This window comes from Lipotes vexillifer, unplaced genomic scaffold, assembly GCF_000442215.2.
Source record: "Lipotes vexillifer unplaced genomic scaffold, Lipotes_vexillifer_v1.1 scaffold872, whole genome shotgun sequence".
In the NCBI taxonomy this organism is placed as follows: domain Eukaryota; kingdom Metazoa; phylum Chordata; class Mammalia; order Artiodactyla; family Lipotidae; genus Lipotes; species Lipotes vexillifer.
In genome coordinates this window covers 1,040,919-1,066,801 of record NW_006790064.1, presented here as the reverse complement: position 1 = coordinate 1,066,801, position 25,883 = coordinate 1,040,919, and the positions used below count along the sequence as shown (strand labels likewise).

Sequence of the window (25,883 nt, the reverse complement as noted above, 5' to 3'; positions counted from 1 at the left end):
CCAAAAAAAAAAAAAAAAAAAAAAAAAAACCAGAAAAGAAATAGATAACCTGAATAACTCTTATTAAAAAATTGACTTTGTAGTGAAAATCTATTCCACAAAGAAAGCTCCATGTTCAGATGGCTTTACTAGTGAAGTCTACCAAATATTTAAAGAAAAAATAATATTAAAGAGGAGGAAATACTTCCTAAGTCATTATATGAGACCACCATTACTCTGATACCAAAAAACAGGCAAAGCCATTACAAGAAAGGAAAACCACAGAACAGTATCTTTCATGAACACAAATGAAAAAGGTATTAAAATTTAACAAATAAAATCCAACAATATATAAAAGGTATCATTCATTGTGACCAAAATTCATCATGACTTTTATTACAGGAATGCAACATTGGTTTAACATTAGAAAATCAAACAATGTATTTCACCACATTAACAAACTAAAAATGGAAAATCATATGATTATCTCAATAAATAGATTAATTTTTTGGTAAAATTCATTGATTCCTGATAAAAAGCTGTCATATAACTAATAATAATAAAAGGGAACTTCCTCAAGCTGATAAGGGACACATATAAAAAATTCACAGAGGGCTTCCCTGGTGGCGCAGTGGTTGGGGCTCCGCCTGCCGATGCAGGGGACGCGGGTTTGTGCCCCAGTCTGGGAAGATCCCACATGCTGCAGAGCGGCTGGGCCCGTGAGCCATGGCCGCTGAGCCTGCGTGTCCGGAGCCTGTGCTCCACAACGGGAGAGGCCACAACAGTGAGAGGCCCACGTACCGCAAAAAAAAAAAAAAAAAAAAAAAAAATTCACAGATAACATCATAGTTCATTATGAAAGACAATATTTTCCTCTTATGATCAGGAAGAAATCAAGAATGTCCATTCTTATCATGTCTATTCATGGAGATTCTAACCAACACAGAAGGCAAGGCAAGGGAAAGAAAATAAAAAGCAGATAACATGATTGTCTATGTAGAAAATGCAATGGAATCTAGAAAGATAAAAAGCTACTAATACTAATAAATGGGTTTAACAAGGTTGGAAGATACAAGATTAATATGCAAATATCAATCTCCATTCTATGTATTAGCATCAAATATCAGATACTAAGATGAAAAGACACATTTAAAATAGCATCAAAAATGTGAAATCTTCAGGCATAAATTTGACAAAAGATGTGAGAACCTGTGCATTGAAAACTACAGAACATTCCTGAGAGAAATTAAAGAAGACCTAAATAAATCAATATGTTCATGGGTTGGAAGACTAAATATAGTTGTCAGTTATCTTCAAATTAATTTGTAGATTCAAGGCAGTCCCAATTAAAATCCCAGCATACTTTTTTGTAGCAGTTGATAAACTGATTGTCAAATTCATATAGAAATGCAAAGTACCTAGAATAATTAAAACAGCTTTGAAAATGAGTAATATTGTTGAAGGAGTAATACTTCCTGATTTTAAGACTAATCAAACGTCTCAAAATCAAAGAATACAAACTTTCAATTATCAAATAAATGTCATGGCAATGTAATGCACAGCACAGTGACTAAGATTAATAATACTGTATGGCATATTTGAAAGTTCTTAAGAAAGTACATCTTAAAAGTCCTCATCATAAGAAAAAAAAAATTGTGACTATATGTGGTGAGGGATGTTAACTAGACTTATTGTGGTGAGTATTTTGTAATATATGTAAATATTGAATCATTATGTTGTACATCTAAAACTAATATAATGTTATATGTCACTTATACCTCAATTAAAATTTGTTAGACTAATTATAAAGCTACAGTAATCAAGACAGAGTGGTATTGGAATCAGGATAGAGAAACATCAATGGGCAAAAATTGGAAGTCCACAAATAGATCCACACCTATATTAACAACTAATTTTTGACAAAGTTGGAGACAAATTAGTGCAGAAATGATGTGCTTTTCAATAATGGTGCTGGAACAATTGGATTGCATATGGATACGAAACAAGAACTTGATAAATTAGATTTCATCAAAATTTAAAACCATACGACACAGCAATCCCACTACTGGGTATATACACTGAGAAAACGATAGCTCAAAAAGAGTCATGTACCACAGTGTTCATTGCAGCACTATTTACAATAGTCAGGACATGGAAGCAACCTAAGCATCCATTGACAGATGAATGACTAAAGAAGATATGGCACATGTATACAGTGGAATATTACTCAACCATAAAAAGAAATGAAATTGAGTTATTTGTAGTGAGGTGGATGGACCTAGAAACTATTATACAGAGTGAAGTAAGTCAGAAGGAGAAAAACAAATACCATATGCTAACACATATATATGGAATCTAAAAAAAAAAAAAAAAAGGTTCTGAAGAACCTAGGGGCAGGACAGGAATAAAGACACAGAGGTAGAGAACGGACTTGAGGACACGGGGAGGGGGAAGGGTAAGCTGGGAAGAAGTGAGAGAGTGGCATGGACATATGTACACTACCAAATGTAAAATAGCTAGTGGGAAGCAGCCGCATAGTACAGGGAGATCAGCTTGGTGCTTTGTGACCACCTAGAGGGGTGGGATAGGGAGTGTGGGAGGGAGACGCAAGAGGGAGGCGATATGGGGATGTATGTATATATATATATAGCTGATTCACTTTGTTATAAAGCAGAAACTAACACACCATTGTAAAGCCATTATACTCCAATAAAGATGTTAAAAAAATAAAATAAAACTTCTGCTCTTCAAAAGATACTATTAAAAGAATGAGAAGATAAGGCAGACAAGAAAATATTTGCAGAGCATATATTTGATAACATATGTATATGTGGAATATATGAAGCGCTCTCAAAAATCAATATCAAGAAAATGAAAACAACCCAATTAAACAAAGCCCAACTCTAGCCAGAATAACATAAATCCTCTTGTCCTTAAAGCAAGAAAAAACTGAACAAACAAAATCAATACTTTTCTTGACCCATCAGAAAACTGAGGTTGCAGGGCAAACCACCATCCCAAAATCTGGAGAGATAAGAAAATCCAGAAAGTTGCAACCAAGATCTATTTACCTGTACAGAAGCTACTGGAACCATAAACCGATGGAAACAACGTAATTGGGAATTTTGATGAATTTCTGGAAGTAAAGTGTGTACTGGCATAAGAAGGAGAAACTCCTGGGGGCCCTAGTCTTGGATGTAGCTTTCAACAAAAAAATGACAAGACATGCCAAAAGGCAAAGAAAAACAGTCTGAAGAAACCAAAAAGCATCAGAACCAGATTCATATCTGACACAGATTTTGGAGTTATTAGGAAATTTAAGATAACTATGATTAATATATTAAGGGCTTTGGTGGAAAAAGTAGACAATATGCAAGAACAGATGGGTAATGAAAGCAGAGAGATGGAAACTCTAAGAAAGATTCAAAAAGAAATGCTGAAATCAAAAGCACTTTAACAAAAATGGAAATTGCATTGATGGCCTCAATTGTAGACTGGACATGGCCAAGAAAAGAATCAGTAAGCTTGAGAATATATAAGTAGAAACTTCTCAAATTGAAATGCAGAGAGGAAAACAAAAAAGACAGAAGAAAATATCCAAGAACTATAGGACATTTTCAAAAGGTATAACATACACACAGTTGGAATACCAGGAGAAGAGAGAACAGGGCAGAAGAAATATTTGAAGTAATAATGGCTAAAACTTTTCAAAATTAATAACAGACATCGAACCATAAAGAACACCAAACGAGATATGTACGAAAAATCATCAAAAGATTTGAACAGATACTTAACCAAAGAAGAAATACAAATGATAAATAAGGACATAAGTAGATACTCAACATCTGTAGTCATTAGAGAAACTCGAATGGAAACTATAATAAGATACTACTACACACCTATTAGAATGGCTGATATTAGAACTACAACTGACAATACCATATATTGGTGAGGATGTGTTGCCGGTAGGAATGCAAAATGGTACACTTTGAAAAATAGTTTGGCAGTGTCCTAAAAATTTACATAGATATATATATTTATTATACGGTCCATCCATTCCATGTCTATGTATTTACTTAAAGAAAAAGATATATGTGTCAATATAAAGACTTGTATATGCATGTTCATAGAAGTATGATTTACAATAGCCAAAAGCTATAAACAACTCAAATAGGCATCAACAGGTGAATAGATATTAACTGTGGTTTATCTATACAATGGACTATTACCCAGCAGTAAAAAAAGGAATGAAATATTGATGCGCACTCCAGCTTGGGTGAATATCAAGATAATTATGCTGAGTGAAATTATCCATACAAATAAGAGTATGTACTCTGTGGTTCTATTTATATAAAATTTTATGTAATACAACCTGATGTATAGTGACAGAAAGCAGATCAGTGGTTATTAGTCTGCTTGGGCTGCTATACCAAAATATCATAGACTGGGTGCCTTAAATAACAAAAATTTATTTTCTCACAGTTCTGGAGCCTGTCTGAGATCAGGGTGCCAGCATGGTCGGGTTGGTGAGAGCTCTCTTCCTGGCTTTCAGACAGACAACCCCTTCTTTCTGTGTCTGCACATGGCAAAGAGAGCAAGCTCTCTGGTGTCTTCTTATAAGGGCACTAATCCCATCATGAGGGCCCCACCCTGATGACTTCATGTGAACCTAATTACATATCATTACATTAGGGGTTGGGGGATTCAACATATGAATTTTGGGGGGACACAATTCAGCCCATAGCAAGTGGTTACAAGTAGTTGGAGGTGAGGGGACAGGAAAGGGAGGGAGGAAGGGATGAGGAAAAGGGGCCTGTGGAAACTTTTCAGGGTGGTGTATATTTTCATTATCTTGATTGTGGTGATGGTTTCACAAGTATATACATATGTCAAAGCCTATCAAATTGTATACTTTAAATACGTGCAGTCTATTATATTCAAATATTCTTAAAGCTGTTTTTAAAAATCTATTAATAATACAAATAAATGCAATAAAACTATATGGAAAGGAAGTCAGGGGAATGATAAGCACAGGATGCAGGATGAAGTTTACCTAAGGCTGGAGCAGGAAATGAGGTAGGTTCATGGGCGAAATATATGATTAAATATAGACTATTGTCAAGTCCATAACTTTTGTTTGGGGTGGTGGATTTGCATATATCTAGCTTATTATGAAAAATAACTAATTAATAATTTAAAATTCGATTGTGCCTGGACCAATATTGAGATTGTGTCACAGTCCATTCAACCAATTTATGCATTTAGGGTTTATGCAGAGAAAAAGGTCCAGATTTTAAACAATATTTTATTCAAATCCTTTCTAACATGATTTTAGTGTTAACATAGATACAAAGGCATCCCCACAATTTCATTTATCTACTTAAAAAAATTTTCTCACAGGTAACATTTCTATCAGAGAATTTATGTGGGGATGTGGGGGAACAAAATGGAAAATTCTCCTGCTGTGGTTTATGAAAACCACATGATGGCAGCATCAGGCAAGCAGTGATTTAAAAAAAAAAAAAGTTTAATGATTTATACTGAAAGCTGAGTAAATAATTTTGATATGATTTACCTATCAGTGGGATTGGTAGGTCCCTGTAGCCATGTGTCTCTTCCTATTCATTTCCAGATGGAAACTATCCCAAGAATTACTTTAGTCACTCAGATCATCTTTTTTTTTTTTTTTTTTTTTTTTTACATCTTTATTGGGGTATAATTGCTTTACAATGGTGTGTTAGTTTCTGCTTTATAACAGAGCGAGTCAGTTATACATATATACATGTTCCCATATCTCTTCCCTCCTTGTCTCCCTCCCTCCCACCCTCCCCATCCCCCCCCTCCAGACAGCCACAAAGAACCGAGCCGGTTTCCCTGTGCCATGCGGCTGCTTCCCACTGGCTATCTACCTTACGTTTGTTAGTATATATATGTCCATGTCTCTCTCTCGCCCTAACACACCTCACCCTTCCCCCTCCCCATATCCTCAAGTCTGTTCTCCAGTAGGTCTCTGTCTTTATTCCTGTTTTACCCCTAGGTTCTTCATAACATTTTTTTTTCTTAAATTCCATATATATGTGTTAGCATACGGTATTTGTCCTTCTCTTTCTGACTTACTTCACTCAAGAAAAGGAAATAAAAGGAATCCAAATCGGAAAAGAAGAAGTAAAGCTGTCACTGTTTGCAGATGACATGATACTATACATAGAGAATCCTAAAGATGCTACCAGAAAACTACTAGAGCTAATCAATGAATTTGGTAAAGTAGCAGGATACAAAATTAATGCACAGAAATCTCTGGCATTCCTATATACTAATGATGAAAAATCTGAAAGTGAAATCAAGAAAACACTCCCATTTACCATTGCAACAAAAAGAATAAAATATCTAGGAATAAACCTACCTAAGGAGACAAAAGACCTGTATGCAGAAAATTATAAGACACTGATGAAAGAAATTAAAGATGATACAAACAGATGGAGAGATATACCATGTTCTTGGATTGGAAGAATCAACATTGTGAAAATGACTCTACTCCCCAAAGCAATCTATAGATTCAATGCAATCCCTATCAAACTACCACTGGCATTTTTCACAGAACTAGAACAAAAAATTTCACAATTTGTATGGAAACACAAAAGACCCCGAATAGCCAAAGCAATCTTGAGAACAAAAAATGGAGCTGGAGGAATCAGGCTGCCTGACTTCAGACTATACTACAAAGCTACAGTAATCAAGACAGTATGGTACTGGCACAAAAACAGAAAGATAGATCAATGGAATAGGATAGAAAGCCCAGAGATAAACCCATGCACATATGGTCACCTTATCTTTGATAAAGGTGGCAGGAATATACAGTGGAGAAAGGACAGCCTCTTCAATAAGTGGTGCTGGGAAAATTGGATAGGTACATGTAAAAGTATGAGATTAGATCACTCCCTAACACCATACACAAAAATAAGCTCAAAATGGATTAAAGACCTAAATGTAAGGCCAGAAACTATCAAACTCTTAGAGGAAAACATAGGCAGAACACTCTATGACATAAATCACAGCAAGATCCTTCTTGACCCATCTCCTAGAGTAATGGAGATAAAAACAAAAATAAACAAATGGGACCTAATGAAACTTCAAAGCTTTTGCACAGCAAAGGAAACCATAAACAAGACCAAAAGACAGCCCTCAGAATGGGAGAAAATATTTGCAAATGAATCAACTGACAAAGGATTAATCTCTAAAATTTACAGGCAGCTCATGCAGCTCAATAACAAAAAAATAAACAACCCAATCCAAAAATGGGCAGAAGACCTAAATAGACATTTCTCCAAAGAAGATATACAGACTGCCAACAAACACATGAAAGAATGCTCAACTCAGATCATCTTTTTGAGCAGTTGCTATCATAAAATACTATATCATGTAACTTGAGATTATTTACTTTTCAAAATATCTTCAAAATCTGGAATTTATTGGATCAACAATAGTTACTTCTTTTCTTTTTCGTATTTTTCTCTTTTCTTTATCATGATATCTTCATGTATTTTTGAGTGCGTTCAGCTTTGATAAAGAATTTACCAAAATCAAAAGGCCCTTTGAAACATCTGGATATTTCTTTGTAGAAAGTCTTTCAAGAGAAGTATTTGTATGATTGCTCTCTGAAGCTCTTTATTCATTTACCAGTTCAAAAAATATTTACCTAGAATCCAATCTATTCATATATATGTGTCTGTGATAGTCACTAGGGGAAAGGGGTAGTTAGAAAACAATTTGAGACTCACTGTCCTTGAGAAGTTTGCAAGCAAGTCCGTAAAACACAGCATCTCTTCTTTTCCCTTTTGTGCAAAAGAAGCTCATCAGAATAGACATGCTCACTTATCCAACTGTTTCCTCTATGGAATAGACACTGCTTCAAGTTTAGTACAATGTATTTGACAGAAGTCACCGTGTATAGTGTCTAGGAATCCAAGGGCTTAATAAACCAGGGTGTCTTCAACACTACTTCTGAAAAATAAGGCAATTTTTGGATCTCCATGAACTCTTCTTTTGACTTAAGAAACTCTAAGGGTCAAAGGTAGCAACCTTTGCGTGATGTGTAGGTTCCCACTTCATTAAATAGCCTATGAAGTAAGCCTGCCTAGGGATGTCCTCGTAGTTTTGTGGCTGTAGGAGAAAGAGGCTAAGGAAGGGTAAAGGGCCAGGTCCACCCCTTTCTGACCTAGAGAACACCACCCCCTCCACCTCCAAGCTCTGTTGTTTTCTCAGATTTGGGGGTAGAGTAATACAGTGAGATAATAGTCACTTCCCATTCCCTTTTTGTCCTCTTACCCCTTGATGATGAAACAGTCCTAAAATGATATTGGGTAAGTGGTAAGACCTGGTAAGTATTTTCTGTCTTGAAACATTGATGTAGAACCCAGAGGGTGTAACTTATATATTGAGTTGAGAACAGTGAACACAGCTTCCAAAAGTATATCTCTCATTTACTCCTAGAAAATAATTAACTCATTAAGAGGCTGCAGCTAAATAATTTATTAGGCAGATCTTTATTTCTTTAGAATGTAAGCTCCAGAGGTTAAGAGTTTTGTTTGTTTGGTTAGCTTATATATCCTAAACCCTTAGAACAGTGCCAGGCACATGGTAGACAATAAATATTTAAATATTATAAATACATAAATATTTATTGAGTGAATAAATGAGTGAATTTTCAGAGGGCTTGTCTACACTTGTTCAGAGTGTGGACTTTAAAGTATCAGCATAAAGCTTTGCCTGAGATTTCTTATTTTTCAAGTCTTGAAAGGAAGAAATAAATGAAAAACAAACAGACATGAATCTTTTACATTAAATTTATATCGGAGGATATAAAAGTGCCAAATATCTAATAATGTAGATGCAGCTATTGACAAATCAAAATTTTAATGAAAGCCATTTTGGTTTTTCATTGTATTTGAAAAAGATGGATGTCAGAGGTTGTAGAAAGATCAGACATCTTTTCCTTATATTAGTCTATTCTAATTGTCTGTAGGTTTCCACTAATTTGTCTCAGCTTATTCATTTATAAATCAAGGGTAATTGTAGTCATTTATTCAACAAATTTCCAAGCACTGTGCTTTGTGCTAGGAATACATCAATGAAAAAAAGAAGACAGAAAGTTCTGCCCTTGCTGAGTAGTAGGAGAGACAGACAACAAAAAATAAACACAATAAGTAAGTAATTACTGTATATCTATTAGAAGTTGATATGCTATGGGAAAAAAGAAAAAGTAGAGCATGGTAAAGAGGATTGGGGTGTTCGGGGGATGTTCAGGGATGTTATATTTTTATTTTATAGTATTTATTGTACAAAGGACATGCTAGAATAATGAACATTTTATTACTTGAATAGGGTTTAGCCTTTGACCTCTTAACTACATTGGTTATCTTTCAAACATATGGGGGCTGACTTCTTCCCAACCTTCAGGTCTTAGCTTAAATGCCACTGGCTCAGAGAGCTCTTCCCAGCCCTTCTGAAATTTTTAAAATTCTGTTAATCCCTATTTTAGATCTGCTTTTTTCTGTGGCAGACAAATAAAGTACTACAAACATGCACATTTTTCCTTACATATCCCATCTTCTCTTAGCAACTAGGCTTTGGACTTCAAAGGGGGGCAGGCAATTCACCTGGAGATGGAAAAGCAAATGTTTAGTAGACAAATATTTGCTGGGCCATGTAGAGATAGTGGGGCACAGAGTGGATTCTGATTTCTAGGTCCTGCCTAGAGTTTCCCCCAGCAACCTAGCCCATATTCTTTGCAGATTATCTCTGGTGATACCTCTATTCTGGGAAGAGTTCTTTTATCTAAATTCTTTAGGCAGCTAAAGGGGAGGTAAAATGAAATCCTCATGCCAAAGAGACACATTTTGGTGTGGCAAATTGTCTCCTTCACAGTATGAAGTAGGGATTGTGGCTCAGTTTGGTTTTTTTCTATATGGCTATCAAATTGTTCAAGTATTATTTGTTGAAAATACTTTCTTTTTCCCATTGAATTGCTTTTGGCAACTTTGTAAAAAGTCAAATAACTGTATAAGTGTTAGTCTAAAGTTGGGCTTTCTATTCTGTTCCATTGATCCATTTGTCTATCCCTACACTAGCACCACACTGTCTTGATTACTGTAGCTTTGTAGCAAGTCTTAAAGTCAGGTATTGTAAGTCCTTTTTGCTCATTTTCAAGATTTCTTTAGATATTCTAAGTCCTTTGCATAGCCATATAAATTTTAGAATCAGTTTGTCAACTTCTACCAAAAATACCTCATAGGATTGTGGTTGAGATTACATTGAATCTGTAGATCAAATTGGAAGAATTGACATCTTAATATTATTGAGTCTTCCAATCGATGAATATGGTACACCCTCCATTTATTTAGGTCATCTGTCAGCAACATTTTATAGTTTTCATTATAAAAATCATGCCCTCAATTTTAAAATTTACTCCTAAGAATTTTCTGATCTGTTGAGTTTTTGTAAATAGAATTATTTAAATTTCATTTTTTAGTATTTGCTGCTTCTGTACAGAAATACAATAGATTTTTTTTGTATATTGACTTGGTATTCTGTGATCTTGCTAAATTCACTTTATTTTTTGTTTTGTTGTCTTGTATATTCTTTACAATATTCTGCATAAGCAACCATTAGAGTGACTAGAGAGTTTTACTTCTTCCTTTCTGATCTTTAGAACTCTTTTTTATTCTCCTTATCTTATTACACCAGCTAGGATCTCCAATAAAATGCTGAATAGAAATGGTGGGGGTGGACAACCTTGCCACCTTCTGATCTTGGGAAAAAGGTTCAGTATTCCATTATTAAGTATAATGTTAACTGTAAATTTTGTGTGTGTGTGTGTGAATACCTGTCATATTGAGGACTTCAAGCTTTGCTTTGCCCTTGGTGAGCCACAGCTGCATTCTGTTTAGTTCTCTTAGTGTTAGATGGGCTGCATGGAGTTTGCCTCTTCTGTGTGTTGTTCAGGGGTCAGTCAGAGATTTGGGAAGAATTTATAGACACAAGTTGAGTCTCCCCTCTGTGGTTTTCTCTTTTCCTGGGTATATCCCTTCAATTTCCAGTTTCTGTAGTAGCCCTAAACTTTGTCCTTTGATTCCTCAAGCAAGTAAGACTGCAGATTTCTATCCAAATTCTAACTGTCCTTTGTCTAGAAAAACCTCCAAAATGGAAACACTTTCAGTGATATTCCTTTCGGATGTCCATTCTCTTCCAAATCTCTCTGCTTCTAGTAACTCTCCAGTGTCAGATAGCTGTGTTCTTTTTTTAATTTAAAAATTTTACATTTTACATTCCATTTACAGTTATTACAAAATATTGGCTATATTCTCTGTATTGTATGATACATCCTTGATACTTCTATTTTAATATCATTTCTCCAATGTTTACAGTTGTTTCCTGTGAGAAGTTTGGTCCAATGTAAACAACTTCAACATTATCAGACATGGAACTTACATTTTAAAATAATGTGGTCAAAATAGTCCTTACAGAGAATGTGGAAATTAAGCAAAGATTTGAAAGAAGAGAGGGATTTAGCCAAAGTGGCAGGTTTTTTTGAAAAGCCTCCAGGCAGGCACAAGAGCAATAACCAAGGTGGGGAAATACCTGATATGTTAGAGGAATAGCAAGAAGAGCAGGGTTTTGAGGAAAAGAGTGGTGTAAGCAGACATGCATTTGAGAAAAGTATGGAGGTTCCTTAAAAAACTAAAAATAGGGCTTCCCTGGTGGCACAGTGGTTGAGAGTCCACCTGCTGATGCAGAGGACATGGGTTTGTGCCCCAGTCCGGGAAGATCCCACATGCCGCGGAGCGGCTAGGCCCGTGAGCCATGGCCGCTGAGCCTGCGCGTCCCGAGCCTGTGCTCCGCAACGGGAGAGGCCACAACAGTGAGAGGCCTGCGTGCCGCAAAAAAACAAAAACAAAAACAAAACTAAAAATAGAACTACCATATGACCCAGCAATCCCACTACTGGGCATATACCCTGAGAAGACCATAATTCAAAAAGAGACATGTACCCCAATGTTCATTGCAGCACTATTTACAATAGCAAGGACATGGAATCAACCTAAATGTCCATCAACAGATGTATGGCTAAAGAAGATGTGGTACACATATTCAATGGAATATTATTCAGCCATAAAAAGGAATGAAATTGAGTTATTTGTAGTGAGTTGGATGGACCTAGATTATGTCATACAGAGTGAAGTAAGTGAGAAAGAGAAAAACAAATACCGTATACTAATGCATATATATGGAATCTAAAAAAGTGGTACTGATGGACCTAGTGGCAGGACAGGAATAAAGACACAGACGTAGAGAACACAGACTTGAAGACACAGGCAGGAGGCGGGGGAAGGGGAAGCTGGGATGAAGTGAGAGAGTGGCATGGACATATATACACTACCAGCTGTAAAACGGATGGCTGGTGGGAAGCTGCTGCAGAGCACAGGGAGATCAACTCGATGCTTTGTGACAACCCAGAGGGATGGAATAGGGAGGGTGGGAGGGAGGCTCAAGAGGGAGGAGATATGGGGATATGTGTATACATATAGCTGATTCACTTTGTTGTACAGCAGAAACTAACACAACATTGTAAAGCAATTATACTCCAATAAAGATGTGGGAAAAAAATAACCTCTGCTGTTTTGTGAATAGATTATATGGATGCAAATATAGAAGCAAATAATTAGGTAGGAGGATTAGTTGTTGCAAGAGTTCACAGGAGAGATAATGGCCACTCAAACCAGAGTGGACATGGTGAGGCTAGTGAAGGGCTAGATATGTTATGAAGGAAGAACCAACAGATTTTTCAATTGATCGGATGTTGCGTGTGAAAGAAAGTGAGGTGTTCAGAATGTCTCCAGGTTTTTCTGGCAAGTAAGGATGATTTCTGCATAACACAGAAGGATGGAATTGCCATCAACTGAGTTGGAGAAGGCTATGGGTGAATCAGTTTAATAAGACAAAGTCTGTGCCCTAAAAGGCTCACACTCGTAAGTAAGAGAGATACTTAAATAACCAACGTGATCAACTAACTGAAGTAATGTGGTAAGTGCTTTTTACAGTAGTTCTATGGGGACCAGAAGAGATAAAAAGTATCATTTCACTTTGTGATGAGGGAACAGCTGAGAAGGGATCAATATATTGATGAATAAATAGGATGTGAAACAACAGGGAGGAAGGAATTAGTAATGGAAAAATAATCATGAGCAAGAACGTAGAAATGCAAAAATTAATGTTAAGGGCTTGGGAATGGGACAGATTGGTGTGAATTGAGGTAAGGATGTGTCATAATGATGGTAGGAAAAGGGATGGGGCACTTGGAGGGAGGGAAGTATAGGACAAAAGATATAATCAAGCTAAAGATCATATTTGCTCATGAGCTTGCCCTTATCCAACACGCATTGGGCAAGTGGAAAGAGGTACTTTTGAACAGTAACGTGAAAATCCTTGGATGGAAAATAAACCAGTAATTTGTTTTCTTTTCATTGTTGTTGTTGTTACTTGTTCAAAGGCAATTAAACATATTATAAATAAATCACAGAAATATATATTCAATGTTGTAGTTCTAAAGTGTGGCCCCTAAAGACATTCCCTGAGCTGTTCTATTGTGTTATTATGAATTCAATTTGATGACTTTTTTTTCCTGGCATGATTTAATGACTTCTCATAATATTAAATAGATGGGAAAAACACACACTCACAAAGTGAATAATGCCAGTTTTCCCGAAGTTCATTTGGGTAAGGTATTAAGTGGTTAGTTGTTTGCCAATGTATTCTATGAATCAAAAATGTTTTATAACCATTGTAAAAAAATTAATGCTATTGAGGCTCATGATTGTTCCTTCTTTTCAAGTCATGGGCCCCAGGGATGAGACATCAGGGGACTTTCAGTAGCAGTCAGTTAAAAGCATGAAATGTATTTATTTCTCTTAGTCATTTAACAAAAGGTGCTATAAAATGTTTGATGCTGTTTTGCATGTATTTAGATACATGTTAGTTAATCCAAAAATACTGTTGTTTTTGGAGGTCTAGAAGAAACAGTGCATTCCTTGGGATATTTTAGGATTATCAGAATGTGTTGATTAGAAGGGGCAGGGGCCCTTGCTGATATTAATTGTTGAGTGGTATTTAAGATTGATTAATATTTATGATTTCTGTATAACACAGAAAGAAAAACTGGTTTTAGGGCAAACAGATGTGGATTTTAATCCTGGACTCCTCTTCTTAGTAGTAGTTTGAGATTGGCTGAGTCTCAAAATCTTTCAGCTTCATCTTTAAAATGAAGATAATACCTTTTCTATCTTAGCCCTCAGTAACTATGAAGACCAAAGGGGAAACCTATGTGATGGTAACATGAACATTATAAAGCACTGTTTGAATGTAAGATATACTAACTCATATTATTTCCATACACTGTAGATTACATAACGAAAGGTACATCTTTCCTGGCAAAGGATGTATGTGAGATTTAATCCACTCCTGAGATAACATAGAGTTACATAAAAGTGATGTATGAATTGGTGTCCTTGATTTTTATGATCCTAACATTTTAAATCTACTCATATAGGTTTTTTCCTTTTAGATTAAATAATAAGCACATTAATAATCAGTTTTCATGTGTTCACTACATCACACCTTTTATATGTCCACACATCTGTCTTTTAAACAAAAATTACTTAATTAACTTAAGATAAAATTGTTCTGAAATGAAGATCTGTGTTGAAGTTTTAAGAAATACATTAGAGGACAGGTCTATAGTTGCCAGGTTCTAATGCTTTGCCCCCAAATATTCAGATGCTTACATTTCTTCCTGAGTATTTCAGCTATTGTGTGAGATGAATTGTTCATTACAAGTTAATGTTATTTTTAGTGAGTAAAACAGCACACACCAGTAGACTGCGAAATTCAGTATAGTTCAGACTTATTTGGTAAGAGGATGGCTCTCAAAATCTACAAAAGAACCTTTGTTGAATTCTTTCAATACATTATTGGCCCATACATACAGTAGCCAATTTTGAATTTAGAAATGAACTAATTTAAGCCATAACTCAGTAATGGAGGGTTCAATTACAGTTATTTCTTTTTTTATTTACAAAGCTTTTGATTTTGTTGTAAGAAATATCCATGGCATGAAGCTTCTGCATGAGTGGTAGGTGTCTAAAAACTGAATCATCATCATCATCATCATCATCATCATCATAATCAACCAGATTTAAAAAGGAACCACTATTTTTGTCCTCAAATAGTAAGTTAAATATGTAATTGTAAAAAAAATTTTTTTTCTAGAACTTGTATAATCATCTTCTATCTTCAGAGAAAACAGATGGAGGCTTACTCTGGTAGGACATTATAGAATGAATACAATTATTGAAAGTGACAAGCTAGTCATTGGAGAGATATTCCAAAGACCCAATTTCTAATTGAATATGATTCATATTATGACTTTTATATATGTAAATGATTTGGTAGCCTAGTAATGGCAAATTGGATCTATTTAAAGTAAGATGGCAGTAGTGTCACTTTTAGGATATAAAATATCTGAGACATAAGGTATGTCTCTTTTGAAAACTGTTTGAACTTGGGCTTTGATAATGTTTTAAAAAATTATTTCTAAATGGCATTCATTGTGTAATACATAAGGAAACTTTTCTGTAGCAAATATACCTTTATTTTAGTATTTTAGGAATGTGGGTTAATTGTTGGATTTAGGGTACCCTAAGCTACTCTGCATAGAGTAGTATTAAGAGCCTATTTTATATTTCTATACTTATTACTTTTCAAAATGAGATGATTGGCATCTCATATCTCATTTGATTAGTTCATTACTCAAGTTATGTTCTTTCCATTTCATAAAGGAAACCATAATGATATTTTGGATTTCAATGTAATAATGCTTCAGGGAAATGATGTGTGTGGTATGTGTGTGTGTGTGTGTGTGTTTGCTTTTCTATTATGTCATTTGGGAGGAAGCTAGGCATTAATGATGTCATGGCTATTTTTAACTCTAACAAAGCCCTTTTAATCTGTAATGCTAACAATATTCAACAGAAGCCTATTCGTGGAACTATCTTGTATAGGAAAAACATACATTTAAATATGCAAACTTATAGAGGCAAAGCCTTATCATCTGACTGTTCCCAGATCTCATTGGTATTGTTTGATTTCACAGATTTTTTCCTTTTACCAGGCCAGCCACTTCTGGCCCTGTACTTGCATATACTCTTACAGCAGTTAATTACAACCATTGGTCAAGAGCAGTTTGGCTTACTCTTTTCATGGCAATAAAAGGAATAGAGTAATGATTTTATATCTTAACTAAAGCTGAACCATAAGTGATCTGGCTGTAGGCCTTCCAATTTAATTTTCCAGACTTGCAAATAGATAACAATTGTAAAACTAAATCAATTTTATTTACTTTTCAGACCATGTGAATGAGCGGACAGTATGCAATGGAATTGCCCCGGAAAAAGACGTAGATGGATTTCATATTATTAACATTGGAAGACTATGCCTGGATCAGCATTCTCTCATACCTGCCACTGCTAGTGCTGTTTGGGAAATAATCAAACGAACAGGTTGGTCTATGGGACATGGGTGCTAAGTACCAAAATGAGCATTTTCACATTGTCTTGAAAGAGAGTGAAAGAAAATAAGCATTAAACTTCAATCTACAGGAATATACAAAGTTACAGAAGTCAAAGAATAATCTGAAATAAGATAAAATCAAGAACACATGCCAGGTTACAAGAAACTGCTGTTTCACCTTGCAGGGAGTGAATTTTCCAAATGGAAAGTTTATCTCCCTACTCTAAAACTATAAGCTGAAGGTATTTTGATGTACATTTTTCAAAATGTATTATGTTTTTCCTTACCTTTAAAAACAAAATATGCTGTGCTTCCCTGGTGGTGCAATGGTTAAGAATCCGTCTGCCAATGCAGGCAACTTGAGTTCGAGCCCTGGTCCAGGAAGATCCCACATGCCATGGAGCAACTAAGCCCGTGCACCACAACTACTGAGCCTGTGCTCTATAGCCCACAAGCCACAAGTACTGAAGCCCCTGCTCTTAGAGCCCGTGCTCCGCAACAAGAGAAGCCACCGCAATGAGAAGCCCCTGCACCACAATGAAGATCCAACGCAACCAAATAAATTTATAAACAAATAAATAAAATAAGTTTATTTTTAAAAAATGTGCCGAACATTTTGCACTATCTCTAATGAGCTAGGTTTTCATTATAAACACTTGCCCTTGAATTGTGCTCTAAATTCAATAATGCTCTCAAAGACCCTCAATAGTTCTCCTGCCTTCATCACTGTCTCTTACATTTTTGGCAGCATCTCCTCCTGCTAATCTTCTCTTTTCTAACTGAGGGAGAGAACTTCCAAGGGCAAGCAGATCCTAGAATTATACTCTTAGAATGTTAGTACTTAGAAAAGCCTTAATTCTAATTTTTTCATTTTACTTATGAAGATACTGTGCCCCAAAGAGGTTAAGTGTGTTAAATCTGTAAGCTTTATCTTTCAGACCTTTCTGAGTCCATAAATTTAGTGCTTCTCTCCTATAGAATAAAGTGCATGAGTTTTGTGAAAAATAATTTTTTCCCCCACTTCATTTTGTCCTAGATTTGCTCAAAGTTTGATTACCAATTAATCTTGACCTTGCACTTTGCTTGCTTTGTGTTTTGTCTCCACTCTTCTAACACTTCATATGAATTTTAATGTTTAAAACTAATTTAATGGAAGCTTGAAAATGTCTGTGTTTTTTTAATGAGGCCATAATGAGAGGGAACATGACAGATCCAAGAATTATAAAAAGAAATATTTATAAATAGTGAATGTGGGAACATTATAGACAAGCCACAAAATAATTCAAATTAAATTAGAAGTTTTTAAAGAATACTGCAGTTGGCTGTTGAGATGTTTACTTTGCTTCTTGTTGCTTATTCTTCATTTAAACCAAACTCTGTGTTTTAAGGAATTGAAACATTTGGAAAAAATGTGGTTGTGGCTGGAAGATCCAAGAATGCAGGGATGCCCATCGCCATGCTCTTACACACTGATGGAGAGCACGAACGGCCAGGAGGTAGGGGCAACCTGGAGATTCTATGTACTCTTACAGTTTTCTCACTTACAATCATCAAATAAATGTGTTTGAAAATGTGACATAGAATATTTATGGGCTTCTGCAAATAAAGGTTTCCCTTTATTCCCTGTCTAATGACATGAGCACCTTGACAATGAATAAAAGAATTACTGGAAAGATGTGGAACCTTTGTTCCTACTTTATCCTTTGGCTATAATTACTTCCTTTATATCATTAAAAATATAGACATTAAGAAGGGTAGAAAGGCTAGATACATACTAGATACATAAAAATCACATGTTGATAGATATCTGTATACCCATACACACTAACCCCCTAAAACACACCACCAATACATAGATATAAGTTTGGTGTGTTTTTTTTTTTTTACCATTATTAACCTTGGTGAATTCCAGTTTCCTGATCTCAAATTTTCAAATACAGTTGACTGTTGAACAACACGGGTTTGAACTGCACAAGTCCAGATATACATAGATTTTTTTTTTCACTAAATACATACTACAGTACTATATAATCTGTGGTTAGTTGAATCAATGGATGTGGAATCATAAATCCAGGGGCTGACTGTAAAGTTACAGGAGGATTTTTGACTGTGCAGAGGGTGGGTGTCCCAGACCTCCGCGTTGTTCAAGGGTCAACTGTACTAATTTTATGATCTGGGTTGATGTAATGCATATGAAATATTTTTTTTAAGCCACGAAGCCCTAAGGAAAAAGAAGCCCAATGATAACATATCACTTATATAAAATTATAAATTATTAGAGTTTGAATTGTTTTTGCCTGCCTGGACTTAAGGACTTAAATATTGCAACAAATCAAAATGTGTATGTGGATCATAGTAAACTAGGGCCTGATAATGACTCAAAGAAACTTTAAAAAGCCTTAGTTTTGAAGAGCTTTTTGAAAGGCCAAATCTGGTAATATCAACATAGTTTTCATGGTAACCATCTACAAAGTTGCATCTCTAGCTTAACTATTCACTTCTAACTTAATCTGTTAATGCTCATCTGTCTCTTAGGGTATAATAAAGATATTGATTCATATTTACCTTTATTTAATAGTTTCTGTTAAGCAAGGAAAAACAAACAGGAAAATTTATCTAGGTGTACCATTTTTGTTGGAAGATTTTGACCAAGAGCCAAAATAGGCAGTTTTTTCTTCATTTTCAACATATTATTTTCTTATTTCATCAATAACATAACAAGCAGCATTATGCAGCTCTATTAATTGCACAGCATTTTCTCATGAACTATCTTATTTCATTCTCAATAATTCAGGAATATATTCATATTCACATTTTGCAGCTAAAGGAAATGAGCTTTAGAGACTTCAGTGACTTACCCAAGGCCATTCAAGGGAGTGGTGTACAAAGCTGGGAGCTGGGTGCTGACTGTCTGGTTAGGAGGATAGACTTGAAGTCAGACCCCTCCCCTGCCAAACCCTGTATCCTTGGGTAAGTCATTTAATCTGTGTAAGTCTCCACTTCCCTCATTTGTAAAGTGAAGGTAATATTAATATCTCCTTCATTGGGTTATTATGAAAATTGAATGAGACTTGTATGTAAAGCACTCTTCACAGTGCCTGACACAGTAAGTTAAGTAAGCCCTTGGTACATGTGAACTGTGACTATTACTGTTATTTCCATTGTTATGCTTAAATAATAATCTGTGGCCATACTAACTAAAAAGTTTAGAATAACATAATCCAAGGTCAATGATATATTTTTCACCTTCATATGAAATTTTATTTTCTTTTTCTGTAGGTTTTATATTTACTTTTATTTGGATCAAATCTAATCTTTGTTGTAATAATTTTGCATAAACATAGAATTTATAAGGTTAATAAAATATTAGATTATAAATATGACATCGTAATATTCCAAAGTTTACTTTACATTGCACTTTTTCTTGTGGATATTAATATATTGTGTGCTAATTTCTTGATAAATTTCAATTTTGAATTATTTGTCTATAAAATACCTAAGTCTAAGTAAGTTAATTTACCTCTTATTTATGCAATTTTAAATTAGATTTTCCTATGTCATAAAACACATTTACTTTATAAATATTTTATACTTTGTGTTACAAAATATTTTCACTTGAATGCATGTTAGAAATTGAATAAAATTGGAATTAGATATGGTACTGGTTACTTAAATGCCAAGTGGTTAAAATTACAGTTATAGTGGCATACAGATGCCGTTATAATTACAGTATCTAAAAGGTAATAAATTGTATTAAAAATGATGTTGGATAGTTCGCAACATGGGTGGTGTTTATTAATCTCATGCATATTTAATAGGAGTATGGTGACATATATGATTAATATAATGAGTTGTTGAGAGCTGCTTACTGAAGATTTGCAGTCTGTGGGAAAGTTAATATTTCAGATGTCCATGTCTGCTAGAGCAGTAATGATGTGCAGTGACTACATGTGCATTGTTAGCTTATGGACATAATGAAGGAGGATTAACTGGGCAAATTCATATCTATAGAACTTGTTCTGATGACACTCAGAAAGTTGAGCATTCAGCTCACACTGTACTTCTTTGTCAGAAAAGATTGAGAGCCCAAATGATTCATTTGTGTCTTAAAGCCAAAGATAATTGCACTAGAAGAAAAATGGCGGTACTGTAATTTAGCTTGATTAATACGTGTCTACACAGGGCTGACTTTTAGTCTTGATTATTTAGAACATGGATCCTGGCTGTTTTGTGAGAAAGAGCTTCTTTTAATTCTTCAAGGGCTTGAAATATTTAGAGGACTGAGAATGTGCTAAAATCTTGAGGTAAAGAATTAGTGCTGGGCTTCCCTTGTGGCGCAGTGGTTGAGAGTCCGCCTGCTGATGCAGGGGACACGGGTTCGTGCCCCGGTCCGGGAAGATCCCACATGCCGCAGAGCAGCTGGGCCCGTGAGCCATGGCCGCTGAGCCTGCGCGTCTGGAGCCTGTGCTCCGCAAGGGGAGAGGCCACAACGGTGAGAGGCCCGCGTACCGCAAAAAAAAAAAAAAAGAATTAGTGCTGATACTCAACACAGCAGGATGCTGCAGGGAGATAACCTTCTGCTGAGGACATGTCATCACAGGAGGCTTTAAAGATGACATGACATTCAAGCCACTATGTACTTTATAGAGAGTGAGAGATAGTTCCTGTCTTCCAAGAGCTTATAGTCTTGGTGGTGGTAGGGTGGGGGGACAGGGTACAGAGGGGGCATGATATACAAGTATGAGTGATTTAAATGATAAATATTTAGCGGCACAAAACAAAATTCAGCATCCCTAAGAAAGCATTCAATTTGCTAAGGGAAGCCCTTGGTCAATTGAGGAAACGTAAAGAGATTGACAGTGGAGTCTCTTCTCATGAGCCCCACTACTTGTTAGGATGTTTTAATATCGTTGTGATCACCTGTAATTCACTGGTATTCTTTTAACGTCTTTGTATGTAGTAACCTACCCAGGTAACTTAACCTTTCAGTATTCAGAATGAAAACTGAATACTATTGGCTTTAGCAAAATGTCTTTATGTTTAGCTTACCCTGATGGAGTAAAACAGAGTTCTTCAATTTCTCTGAAAGTTTTTTTTTTTCCTTTAAGATAACAAAGTGCCATAATGACCAGGCATTATGTGTATTAATTATAACCAAAGGAATACATAGTCTGATTTTATTTCAAATTCTTTTAGAGTAAATTCATTTCTGCCTATTTTATATTCTTACATAGGGCATGTCATCTAAATAGATCCCCCTAAATGGCCACAACATGCTCCTCCTTTTAAGTAAAAGGTTGGGGTACTATTGCAGTGGCATTGGTTGCTGGGACTTTTTAAAAGAGCATTTTGGAAGAGTCAGCAATAGCTGATTTTGCTTAGAGTCCTTTGAGATATTCTTGACTTAATTCAGGTAATAGGCATTCAGTGCGTATTCTCTGTGAAACACTGGGGTGGGGGTGTGGTACAGGGGTGAAGAAAACTTGGCCCCCTGTTTCCAGAAGATGACAGACTGCATCTTCAGGACACTGTGTTTCTCAAAGCACAGCTTCCGCATTGGTGTTCAGCTTTTGCACTCAAGCTGCCCACCTGCTGCAACTTCTATATATCAGGTATTTTTCATTCAAGGGGACATCCTATCTAAATGGAAAACCACAAGATATTTTGTCAGTGTGGTGCCTTTCCTTTGTGAAAATTGGCTCCAGTTGTGAAAATGAACATTTTTGCCAGCCTGGGAGCATTCTCTCTCACCTACAGGAGGGGCCTTCAGGTAGTAACACAGGAATGGATGTTCCAGGCAGTGCAGTGTGATATGAGTGGTTATGTGTGATTAAGCTCAACCCAGTGCCAGGTTGGACCAGGTGCTCTCAAATTTCAAAGAGAGGAGACAAAAAGGAACACCTAGGAGAGAGGAGTCACGCAAAGCAATCACGCCTCCCGGACGGAGATTCTTAGTCTTGTTGCCAGTGGATTGGAGTGGGACTTTTGCTGCCGCTGTGGAATGAACCATTGTCAAATGGGGGCAGGGGGACGGCAGGCATTTATAGTCTTTTCTCCTCCCATTCCGCTATTCCTAAGGTAGAAGTACTTGTGGTAAGATATTGGCGGTATTATGTTTTATGACACCTCTGTGTTGACTAAACTTCACTGAATTACAGCTTTGAGTTTGCATAGTGGAAAGCAATAGAAAAGAACAAATGCTTGTTGTAGTCTCATTTTCTAAGTTGAATAGTCTGGAGTACTGTTTCATTTTCAACATCTCTGAAATTCAGCCAGCTAGTATCTGGAAAGCACTGTACTTGGAAAAATGTCACATATTCTCACATCAGGCAGCTGGAACTATTAGTTGCCCTGTTGAAAATAAAATTAAACACTATTTAAAATATAAAGTGAAGTCCAAATCTTTTATTTTCCCTTTCATTTCCCCTCTTTCCTCATGACCTCAAAGTACCAGGCATTTTTTTTTTCATAATTATCAGCACAAAGCATCCCTTTTCTGATGTGTATAAGCCCGATTATTCAAAGCATCACTTGTAAGGATATTCATTTCTGCTCCACCAGCCTTTTCAGCCATTCATCCCATCGAGTTCCCCCTGGTACCTTATGCTGAAGCTTCATAGAACTGCACATTGTTCCCCAAACACACCATCTCTTCCAGGCCTCCTTTCCATTACATACCCTGTTCCCTCTGCAGGGAATGCTGTTTCCCATCACTCGCCTGCTTTCCTCTCACCTCCAGCCCACCTTTCAAGATGTGCACCAAATCTAACTTTTACATGTTATATGTGCTGCCATCCCAATACTAATCCTGTTGCATATTGATTGTCTACCTGGTCCCCTTTTCTACATAGACATAGTAAATATGAACTGCTCAATGACAAATATTTTGTCTTAGTCTTTTTGTATCTCTGAAATTTAGCACAGGGCTTGGCATGTAATAATGCAACTAGTCAGTGAATCAATAACAGTTTATTTAGTGTTTCCTGTGTGCCTGTATTGTAGAAAATAAGACTGAAGGCTAGGGATTTAAAATAAAATATTGCCGTTTATGGAAAAAAAATCCCTATATAGTGGGGAGGAGGGAACAGAAGTAGCTAGGTACTTAACTATAAACTAACTCCTTCATATTACATTATAGGCATTTACATAAAAGTATAACTTATGACTCCTCTTTCGCCCAAGAGTCAGATCACAGGAGAGGAGAATGCCTCACGACCATCAGGAAGGGGAGACGAGACCTAAGGATACTGGGAAGGGAAGGAAAATTATTGCTGACAGCATTAATTGAAAGAGGTCACAGCATTTTTCCAGTAAAACATTTAAAATGTATCATTTTGTTTAGACTTTTTTGTTTTTTTTCTTGAGCTGCTGGCATGTAGTGCTGCCTTCTTACAGAGGAGCTGATTTCTTTGTCACTAAGCATGGGAATATGATAGTGAATAAATCAGATATTGCCCTGTCCTCTTGAGCTTACAGTTTAGTAGGAAAGACAGTGATCAAACAATTAGGTATGAATGATTAATCATTATAATTGTGCAAAATGCTGCAAAGGAGGAGAGCTTTCTATAATAAAAAGCTTGGTTGTGGGAAGGAATGGATGATTTCTAGCTACAGTTATACATTAACGTTACACCTTTTTATGCCTATCTTTTGTACTATTGCAATGGAATGTTTTTATTGCCTACCTTCTGTCACTGCTCTTCACTTCAAACTAAAAAATCCCACCTCACAGACAAAACTAAAACTATATTCTACTTGAAGTTATTAAAAATTTCTAAAATCTCTAGAAGGAAAAAGTTCACTCTGTACAAAATAAATAATTCATCCCATAATGGTAAATGATGATTTGATGATTTAAAAAGAAATCAGGTCAATGCCAAGCAGTGTTATTATACGTATATAGTAAGTACATCAGATAGAACTTCTGAAAATCTCTCCCACCCCCTCACACACACCACCATAGACACATTGAAGAACTTTTCCTTCACAACATTTATCAGTTTGTGATTGTCATTTATTTGTGTCACTATCTGATTAATTTTCATCATACTCACTGGACTATTAACTGTACAAGAGCGAAAACCATATCTCTTTATCTTCCCATTTTATTTCCAGCATCTAGCATAATAGCTCTCCAAAAAGTCTTTGTTCAATAAATGAATTAATAAATTCTCTTTATTTGTAGACCAAGAGTATCATGTAAGTTTTAATACGGCTATTCATAAACTGTATTCTTAGGAGCACGGATGTACACAACATTTTAAATGGTTCTGAGGCCAGCTAAAAAGGCCAAAAAGTGGGAGGTGGCCCAATTTCTGGAAATCTCTGCCCCTTCCCCAAAATAGTTGGAATAATCCTCCCACTCATTAGCCTATGAAATTACCCAGCCCATAAAAACTAACCACCCCATATTTCAGGGCCTCTCACCTCTTGAGATGGCCCACACCGTGTGCAGTGTGTTTCTCTAAATGGGTTTAGTTTGTTTTTTAAAGGGACAAAAATTAGTTAAATAAGTCTGGGAAATCTGGGTTAAACAAAATCAAACATATATCCTGACTGTGAATACAGTAATATAATATAACCTTTAATATAGTAAGTGAATCTGTGAGAGTAAAAGTCTTTAACCCTGAAAGTTGTTTTTATCCCCCCTAAAACTATTATATACATATATACACACACACAAATATACATATATATGTGTGTGTGTGTATATATATTTGTATTTATAGTTGCCATATTTGTATCTATATATTTGCTAAATTTGTACTAATACACCCCAGAGGTCTAGCCTTTTTCCACACAGAGAATGAATTCAGAACCTTGAGAATACTTATTTAGCCTTAGTCTATGGTCTTTTAAGCAAGTTTGCAGAATAAGACTTTGTAATAAGATTCCTGCGTTTCTTTTCATCTGTTAATCTTGGAAAGAAGAAAATAAATGTAAAAATTATATAAAGCTTTAACAAATAGACCTCATACATACATCTCCCAGCCAAAACAACTAGAAGGGAAAGGGCAATACTTTGGCCCATGCGCCTTATCCCATGACTGAGCTGACTACCTCATTTTGGCTAAGATTTGGGAGGGTCTGATTGCTTTAAAATTTAGTTAGTTTTATATATATATATATATATATATATATAACTATATATATATATAACTATATATAAAACTAACTATATATATATAAAACTAACTATATATAAAACTAACTATATATATATATAAAACTAACTATATATAATACTAACTATATATATATATATATATATATATATATATATA

General features: G+C 35.6%; 1 protein-coding gene across 1 annotated transcript in view; it reads left to right on the top strand.

Annotated features, from left to right (window-relative positions):
- Positions 1-25,883, top strand: part of MTHFD2L (methylenetetrahydrofolate dehydrogenase (NADP+ dependent) 2 like) — a 139,428-nt gene that overhangs the window by 28,605 nt on the left and 84,940 nt on the right. Inside the window, exons 4-5 of the mRNA XM_007463214.1 lie at positions 16,437-16,589; positions 17,988-18,095. Coding sequence (XP_007463276.1) covers positions 16,437-16,589; positions 17,988-18,095 — 261 coding nt within the window. The remainder of the gene's footprint in view (positions 1-16,436; positions 16,590-17,987; positions 18,096-25,883) is intronic.